At 38.4% G+C, this 9,837-nt stretch overlaps 1 protein-coding gene across 1 annotated transcript in view; it reads right to left on the bottom strand.

Annotated features, from left to right (window-relative positions):
• Positions 1-400: 400 nt before the first annotated feature.
• The window catches only part of LOC109920678 (AP-1 complex subunit beta-1-like), a 19,057-nt gene continuing 9,620 nt past the window's right edge, over positions 401-9,837 (bottom strand). Inside the window, exons 4-5 of the mRNA XM_048592966.1 lie at positions 4,100-4,235; positions 401-1,758 (exon numbers count right to left, since the gene is read on the bottom strand). Of these exons, the coding sequence (XP_048448923.1) occupies positions 1,474-1,758; positions 4,100-4,235 (421 nt within the window). The 3' untranslated portion in view covers positions 401-1,473. The remainder of the gene's footprint in view (positions 1,759-4,099; positions 4,236-9,837) is intronic.

Raw genomic sequence — 9,837 nt, forward strand, 5'->3', positions numbered from 1 at the left:
TCGCTGAGCCGGTGGGTTTGGTTGCAAATGTTTTGTCACTCTGCTAGGTATCAGTGTGCCTCCGGTGTAGCTTCACTGGAGATGCACTGACGATGTTACTGAGCAGGATGACGAAATGTTTGCAACCAAACCCACCGGCTCAGCGAACATGTCTACAACCTAATACTATAATTCTTCTGTTATATAACCTGATCAAGATATCAAGTAGAAATATTGCCCTTGAAAATCATCCTTCTGCACAAGGGAATGAACAAACATTCATTAATATAAAGCATTAACACCCTCTTTGGACACCCCAATTGTTTTAAAGATTATTAATTTATTTTGAATGTAGTCCAGATAAGTGGGCAAATATGACAGCAAACCTGAACTTGCAAATATCCCACAAGCAACAAAGGAATAGGATCGGTTAAGCTGCTTTTAATAGTAAAATCTTGACAGAAGCATGTCAGGTTGAATACAAGGACAACAGCCTGTTTTTTTTTTTTTGAATAGTGCAATAAACCATCTAAACAAGCTGATAGGTCCTCAGCATATGCATCTCTCATTTTTGAGAGTGCAAGCAGTTCCTCAGTAGTACACCCAAGTTATTCACTTAGATTTTAATGGTCAAGTTCCAAGTCATTAAGCACAAGTTGAACTCAAATCCTTTACATTATCAACAAGTGCACTACCAACTTGTCATTTAGAAACTTTTTTTTTTAAAATTAGAAAAATTTTCCCCTCATTATCATGCCAAGGGTGAAGTTTCCAGTAAAGAGAACTCTGGTGTACTAAACAGAAGAATCACCTCCAGTCTGCTAACACTAGATCAGATCTGCATTGCATTGTGCCTTCAGTGCTACATCAGCTACTGAGCTTACAAAATAAGCAAAGTTGATTTTCATTAACTAGTAACATTGAAAAGGCGCAAGAGAGGAAATTGTAGAATTAATAAATTGGAAATATTACTGGGCTCCACAGTCATCCTCATGGAAAAATTTGGGAAATTTACTTGGTTGAGAAGGTACATTGTAATATTTTAAAATGTTAGCAACTATCCAAATGTTTAAGATGTTCATAGCAAAAAGTCTGCCAAATTATATGACCAGGTCAGCAGAATGAACATAAACACATTAACCTACAAAATAACATACAGCAGCTGCTAGAAATCTGGAAAAATAAATGCTGCAACTGTCACAGTAACTGTAAAAAAAGGAGCAAAACATTGAGATTACAACTACAATCTTTCAGTAGAATTGTACTCTTAAACATTAACTTTCCTCTTTCTTACCAATCCCCCCTTTCTTATAAATCCTGTCTGACTATCTGGGTGCTTCCCGTGTTTTCTGACTTTAGGAAAGCAACATTCGTTTTATTAAAAGATCTCCCTACTTTTACCAAGAGGTGATTGCAGAATTCAGCTACAGGTTAGATTATCCCACAATATATTTTCTATGTCTACCAGATCAGTAGGAAGTTTTATATTAGTGTCTACAGATATGTTAGGAGCAGGTTTAATAGTTTGTTTACCATTGGATTGGAATCCGATATCAAGTCCTTGAGAGTGTCCAGAAATCCCTGATCTTCAACGAGCTGTGCATTGATATCATGTAGTTTAGCTACACAAACAGCAGCAGTCTTTCGTACATAGGGATCTTCATCCTTCAGACATTTTCGCAAGGGCTCGCACAAGTACTCAGTGATTTTATCTACACGGATACAGCCCATGGTTCTCACTGCCAGCGCTCTAATAAGTGGATTGGGATCTTCACAGTCCTGAAATTTTAACATCAAATCACACTCAATCACAGCTTTAGAAATGGAAGAGTATCCATTCTTAATTTCAGTTATGCAGAAAATGTGGAGTTTTGGGATATCATACATGAAGATTAAGAGGAGTGACAAATTTTACATTTACACAACACTGAACTGAGTTGATTAGTTGTAAATAGTATCGTCGATCTTTTTCATCCACACAACCACAAAGTCCCAGATATGAGCAGAATTAGTTAATTAGAGTGGAATATGCAGGAGGTAAAGTAACACGAATCCTTACTTCCAGCTATGACCCAACAATTCAATTTGAAAACATGCATATTTAATACATGCCTTACCCATAAATGATCATCAGCAAATTAGTGGAAGTTGTCTAGCACTTGGAAACAGTATGCATCATAATATACTGCTTTTGGAATGGTAGCAGCAAAAGGAGAAAAATCAGAAGGCAGCCTGCTAGTTATCAACTCCTTAGGGAAAAGGCCAATTTTCACAACAGTACTAATAATGAACCTCAAGAATATGAGCATCTTTACCATATTTTTTCATTTGGCAGCTTATTAACTCAGCCAACTTAAACAAGGAATGCTAAATAACTACTCAAATGAAACATTGCAGATCAAGATCTGAGAGGTAAATGATTCTGTGTAATCATTGTTTATAACATCGTAATGTGGAAACTAAGTACTAGGTACTTGTAGATCACTTGGAAAAAAATAAGATTGACAGATTCAACAACATGACAGAATTACCATTAATAGAAATGTATAAACACGATACATCTAACAACATTATCCTGATATTTAATTTCAATGCTTGAATAAAAGTTTAACCAAATTATCAAGTATTACAAAATGTAAACATATTTATATTTTATTTATTTTTCTTGATAAAGCATCAAGACAATCATTTTGATTTCTGCAATCTAGTAAGCTATATAGGGTTGTAGTGGTTTACCAGAATTCTTAACAGTAAAAAGCAGGAAAAGGCATGACACTATACATTTAAGAATGTATACTGAACACTGTAGGAAGTTTATGGATTTCAAATGGATGAATCGACAATTGAAGTACATATTCTAATTTCAATATTTTACAGCTCTAAAAGAGTGTCTATGTAACAACAAATTCCAAGCAACAATACGCAGAACTCAAACATAATGAAGCTCCTTCTTATCTAAACCCAATAATTTAGATTATAACTCAGGCATTAACAACACAGTAGTGCAGATTTTCCCATTTTGATACTAACTCATCCTGAATTATAGGAAACCTTGAGAAAGGAGGAACTTGAGTCGCACAATTATATTTTTTTAAACACCTAACAGCCACACATCAGGTGTTTTACTTTTGAAGTGCAGTTGCTGCTGTCGAAGGGAAAAATGTTGCACACTTTTTGCACGCAGTAGGATCCTACCAATAGCAAAGAAAAACAGCTTAGTTTTCTTAGAATATCAGTACACCATTAGTATTCATCTTTTTAACATGGTATGCCCATTTTAATGCATAGGATGAAAAATACACAAATTACTGATCAGATTTACTGTTTTAGAGGCTTGGGGATTGGATGATGTTGCCAGTTACTAGACAGCATAATTTTATTCAAATAGCACTGGTTGAAAGAGAAATGCTGACTGATTACTCCGAACTTCTAGTTCTTCAAATTGTGCCATTGAATCTTTAGCATTTATTTGAGCCAACAGAACAAGCACACAATTTTAACATTTTATCTATCAGTGTAGTACTGCTGCAAAAATGCAGAATGATTTAAAGCAGTAACGTATTGTAATTGGACAATAACCTAAAACCTTCTGTTTCAGAGACAAGAGTTCACCTAATTGAATCATGTGCACAACTGTATGGATGAATGCTCACTGGAAACTGGGTTGGGACTGCCCTAACACTTGAGGACATTTACAGGCAATAATGAAAAAAAAAATTCACTTTATGATTGGGATTGTTTTGGAACACAAGATGAACAGAAATATCATGAATCAATAAGCAACCCAGTCCCTCACCTACCACCACCAGGATGGGGCACAATCTGAGAAATTAGCTTTAAGTTTAGTTAATTAAAGATATTAGCTTGTCATCAATAAGACTTTTTGTTTAAGTACACAGTGTACATTTTAATAGATAAAGTGCTAAGTTAGATTGCTGATAAAATGTACTGTTTTAGAGAGCTGCAGATTAGGTGTTGCAATTGGTTAATGGACTGTTCACTTACTTTTGGGATCTACATTTAAACATTATCCTGATTATACTTCTGTGCTGCCCGGATTTAGTGAAGCTTTGTATACAAGTCTGTTAAAAATTCTGAAACAATTTATCAAAATATATACCTTAACGAAGGTGTTGACTGCCATAATTGCCATATCAGGCTGACTCTTGGCATAGTTCATTAGATAAAGATACACCAGCTTCTTAAGCTCCAGGTTGTCTGTCTGCATGCAGTTAACAACATCAGGAAAGAGGGCGCTATAATGCAAGAAAGCACAAATAACTGGAACATCCTGACAAATTAAAAAAATTGATATTTAGAACATAGAACATAGAACATTACGGCGCAGTACAGGCCCTTCGGCCCTCGATGTTGTGCCGACCTGTGTTTATCCATTTGTGTTATAACTTGAGTCATGTGAATACATTTCTCAAATAGTCACCACAGAATTAGCAGGGCAATAACTAAACACAGCGAACCAATTTAAAAATTCTTTCGTTACATAAATTACATTACTGTTCAAAATTTGTTAAGGGATCCCTGTCCCATAAAAGGTGTTGATTGTTCATCTGTTCCCTTCAATACCAGAAACTTAACCTTTCATTGAAAAATTAAGTGTAATCTCAATAAACACACAACCATCTTTAAAAATAGAATTTTCACTCCTGCCATTGAAAAAAGGTCCCACAAGCCTTACTGCATGATTCCATGTCTTAGAAACTGGTCTGAAAGTGTACATTGTGCACTTTACGTTATTGTAAAGTTAACAGATCTGATGACAAGGGTTAATTCTAACTGGTATTTTTATGTTCATATTAATTTACAGTAAAACTTGTTAGAAGCCCAGAAATAACTTGTACAATGAGGGACTTATAAATTTTCTAGTACTGAAAGGGACTAAAGAACAACTCAGAGATAGCAAGAACTGCAGATGCTGCAGTCAGAGATAACACAGTGTGGAGCTGGAGGAACACAGCAGGCCAGGCAGCAGAGGAGCAGGAAAGTTGACGTTTCAGGGCAGGACCCTCCTTCAGAAATGAGGAAGGGGAAGGGAGTTCAGAAATAAATAGAGAGGAGGCGTGGGCTGGGGAAGGTAGGTGGGATGGTGATAGGGAGTGCTGGGGATTGGTCAGTAAGGTGGGAGGGAAGATGGACAGGTTGTGTCAAGGAGGTGGGGATGAAAGGGAGGGTTGGTCATGGGATGAAGCCGGGGCTGGGGAGATTTTGAAACCGGTAAAATCCACGTTTAGGCCATTGGGCTGTCAGCTCCCGAGACGGAATAGGAGGTGCTGCTCCTCCAGTTTGTGGGTGGCGTCACTGTGACACTGGAGAAGGCCCATGTCGTTCAGGGAACGGGAGGGGGAGTTGAAATGGTTCGCAACTGGAAGGTGTTGTCATTTGTCGTGAACAGAGCGCAGGTTCTCTACAAAATGGTCTCCGAGCCTCCCCGATGTAGAGGAGGCCACATTGGGAGCAGCGGATGCAGCAGACCACGTTGATGGATGTGCAGATGAACCCATCTGATGCGGAAGGTTTCTTTGGTGCCTTGAATGGAAGTGAGGGGGGTGGTGTAGGGGCAAGTGTAGCACTTCCTGCGGTTGAGTGGAAAGGTGCCAGGACTGATGGGGTTAGTGGGGAGGGTGGAGCAGACAAGGGAGTCATGGAGAGAGCGGTCCCTACGAAAGGCAGATAGGGGTGGGGAGGGAAATACATCTTTGGTTGTGCACCTTTTGGAGAGATCACGACACAACAGATTTTGCCCAATGAAATATTCCACATGGTCAATATGGAGCTGAAAGGCTTAATTTACACTTAGTGTTCAGCAGTGATGCTAATCACAATAAAAAAAATTGCAACATTAGAAATCTGTGGTACAATTACCATATAATTGACATTGCCTAATTCACATTAACTGAACACAAATTTTAAACAAAATTTCATTCTGCTGCATTGTTTGTATTGCTACATTTAAATGATTAGTTATTTTCTACTTAATTGAAATACCATGATATTATCTGGGGGAAGAATATAGTAACTTTACCATCGAACTGCAGTTGATAATTCTTTCACAAGCTAGCTACATAATCCATATTAATAACTTGGATGAAGGGATGGAGGTACTGTAGCCAAATTTGCAGATGTCACTAAAATATGTAGGAAAGTACGTTGCAATAAAGAAATAGAAATTTGTAAATGGATATGGAAAGTGTAGGTGAATGGGCCAAACTATGGCAGATGGAGTTTAATGTGGACAAGTGTTAGATTATCCATTTTGGTCAAAAGAATAGAAAGGCAACTTATTACCTAAATGAAGAGAAACAGAGTGCTTTGTGCAGAAGAATCTTGGCGTTCTTGTGCATGCGTCACAGAAAACTAGCATGCAGGTACAGCAGGCAATAAGAAAACCTAATAGAAGTTTAACATTTATTGCTAAAGGAATAGAATAGGGAAGTGTTGCTACAGCTGTACAAGACATTAGTGAGACCGTATCTAGAGGACTGCGTATAGCTTTAGCCCCCTTACTTCAGGAAGGATGTAATTGCATTGGGGTCAGTTCAGTGGAGGTTCACTAGATTAACACCAGTGGGCTTTGTCTTATGAAGAGACATTGAACAATTTAGATTTATACTTTCTAAAGCTTAGAAAAATGACAGGAGATTTACTTAAGGTTTATAAGATGCCAAAGGACTTTGACAAAGTTGATGTAGAGAGGATTTTTCCTCTTGAGGAGCAATCTAGCATGAGAGCTCTTAGTTTCAAGGTAACAGGTAGCAGATTTAAAACAATGAGGAGAAATTGTTTCTCTCAAAAGGTTGTGAATCTGTGCAATTCATTACCCTAGTGTATGGTGGATGTCTGGGCAGTTAAGTAAATTTGAGCAGATAGACAGATTTTTAATTAGTAACGGGTTGAAGGAATATGGAGAGTCGGCCGGAAAGTAGAGTTAAGACCAAGATGAGTTCAGCCACAATTGTATTGAATGGTGCAGCAGGCTTGAGAGACTGAACTGCCTGCTCCTGTTCTTAAGCCTATTCCTTTGTAAAAATCAAAGGATCTGCCCAAACATAGCATTTAACAGGGTGGTAGGCATCATCCGTGGGTGCTCAGTCAGTGGCCACATGGCCAATGGCGGCGGCACATTGTGGGAAAGGTCCTGGGTAGGGTTGGGGATTTGGGAGGTGGAAGAAGCCCGTTTTGGGGGCCAATGGCGGCCCGAAACGTCAGCCTTCCGGCTCCTCCGATGCTGCTTGGCCTGCTGTGTCCATCAAGCTCTACACCTTGTTATCTCATAGCATTTAACAGCCTTTTTAATGATTCTAGTGTTCTGTCCCCAATACCCTCCAATAAAACCATTCCAGGTACTAACCACCAAGTATTAATTATCTACAAGGATAAAGGGCTGCCCTGCTTTTTGATTAGATCATGGCTGATCTGATTGCAGCCTGAACGTCAATCTCCTGCCCACCTGCAATACACTGATTCCCTTGTCAATCAAGAAACTAATGCAACCTTAAAAACATTCAATCATTCTGCCTCCATCAATATGGGGACTAGAATCCACAGATGGCCGACCCTCAAAAAAACTATTCTCATCTCCATCTTAGATGGGAGGTCCCCAATTTTTAATCTGTAGTCATTCGTTTTGGAGACAACTTTAGCATTAACTTTGTCAAGTCCCCTCAGGATTTTAGGTTTCAATTAGATCATGTCTTATTCTTCTGAACTCACAGATACAGATCCAACTTCTCCTCATAAGGCAAGTCCTGCATCGATTAAAAACCTTTTTTTGAACTGCTTCTAATGCCATTATATTGCACAGTACTCCAGATCTGGTCTCATCAACACCCTGTACAGTTTAGCATAACATCCCCACTTTTAATGTTCTATTTCTCTTCTAATTAATACTAACAATCCATATGCCTTCCAAATCACTACTTGCATTCTACCATTTTGCGTAACAGGAAACCAGATCCCTCTGTATCAGAGTTTTGCAGTCTTTCTCCGGTTAAATATACTGCTTTTCTATCTTGCTGCCAAAGATGGGCAAGTCCACATTTTGCCTCATTATACTCCATCTGCCAATATACTTAGCCAAACTAAATTCATTTGTAAACTTTTAACATCCTCTACATAACTTACTTTTCTACCTATCTTCATGTAATCAGTAAATTTACCAAGCATATATTTGGTCTCTTTTCCCCCAAGTAATTTATATAAATTAGGCATACAAATAAGCACACAACTGGAGACGGCTCGCCAATGTGAAAATGATCCATTTATCCCTTCTTACTGCTCCTCTGTCCATGATAGTGTTACGCCCTTACACCATGTGTTCTTATTCTGCATATTACAATGTGGCACTTCTTCAAACTCTTTTTGAAAATTCAAGTACACCAGATCTACAGGTTCTGCTTTGTCCATGTCACTTGTCTTTTTTCCTCAAAAGGACCCAAATAAATTATTCAAACATGATTTCCCTTTAACAAGATGATACTGACTCAGCTTAATTGCATTTTTAAATTTTGTTTAAGGGCCATGCTATAAACTCCTTAATGATAGATTTTAGCATTTCCCCTATGAGAGATCTTGGGTTGCATTACATTTCTGTCTTCTCTTTTTCACGAATAGCATAGTTACGTTCATTATTTTGCAATATGATGGGACTTTTCCAGTATAAAGGGAGTTCAAGGAAGTTAAAATGGATGCATCTGTCATTATCTCCAACTGCTTCTTTTATAATGTTTGGATGAACCCCATCAGGTCAGATGACTTGTCAGCCGAGTGTATTTATTTGAATTATTTGTTTTTGATTATTTCCATATCTGCTTATTTTGCATTATCCAAAAATACTGCAGAGACTTAGGAATTCTTCTACATCATTTAATACCTTGTAAACGCTCAAGGTTTCTCACATATCTTTCAAGGTCAAACATTAGATTTTCTTGCAAATTCTTCAACAAAGCTCAATTTAAAACAGCCCACGGTACTTCTGAATGTGAAATTATACATGCAGCTCAAGATGTGGCTTTCACAGATCACTGTACAGTTCAGTCCAATATGCTCCAAAACATTCCTTCCCTGATCCGTAACAATAATAGCTTGTGTCCATTTGTATTTTATGATTGCTCAGTGGCTTGATTTTGAAAGTGTGCCATGGGTATTTGCCCTCCTTTCTCTCTGCTCCCCAGTTCAGCTACTGCTCTCTCGTGTGGCCACTCTCCAGTCCTGGGCTCTGGATTGCACAAATCGTGCACTTCAATCTTTCACTAATCCGTGAACTCAGGTACTGGTCCCTAGGCCTTTCTAACTGCCCAGTCAAACTGACATTCTATTCCACAATCTTCAATGAATTCAATTCACTCCACATGATATTAAGAAACAGCTGAAGTCATTGGATGTGGCAAAAGCTACAGACCCTGACAACATTCTGGAAATAGCACATAAGAACTGTGCTCCAAAACAAACCATGTCCAAAACCAAACTGTTCTAGCACAGATAAAACCCTTACATCTACCTGACAAAGTGGAAAATTGCCCAGGTATGTTCTTGCACCATAGCCAGGACAAATCTAACTCAGGCAATTACTGCCCTCAGTCAACTTTAGACCATCAAAGTGATGGAACAGGTCATCAAAAGTGCTATCAAGCAGCAAAGGAATAACACCTGCTCATTGATGATCAGTTTGAGTTCCAGGGCCACTTAGCTGCTGACCTCATTGCAGTCTTGGTCAAAACACAGACAAAAGAGCTTAATTCGAGATGTGAGGCAAGAATAACTGCCTTTGACATCAAGGCAGCATTCATGGCGTCGAGGAGATTTAGGAAAATTGAAATCAACGGAGATTTAGGAAAATTGAAA

Source organism: Rhincodon typus, unplaced genomic scaffold (assembly GCF_021869965.1).
Source record: "Rhincodon typus isolate 14 unplaced genomic scaffold, sRhiTyp1.1 hic_rhity00002115, whole genome shotgun sequence".
Classification (NCBI taxonomy): Eukaryota; Metazoa; Chordata; class Chondrichthyes; order Orectolobiformes; family Rhincodontidae; genus Rhincodon; species Rhincodon typus.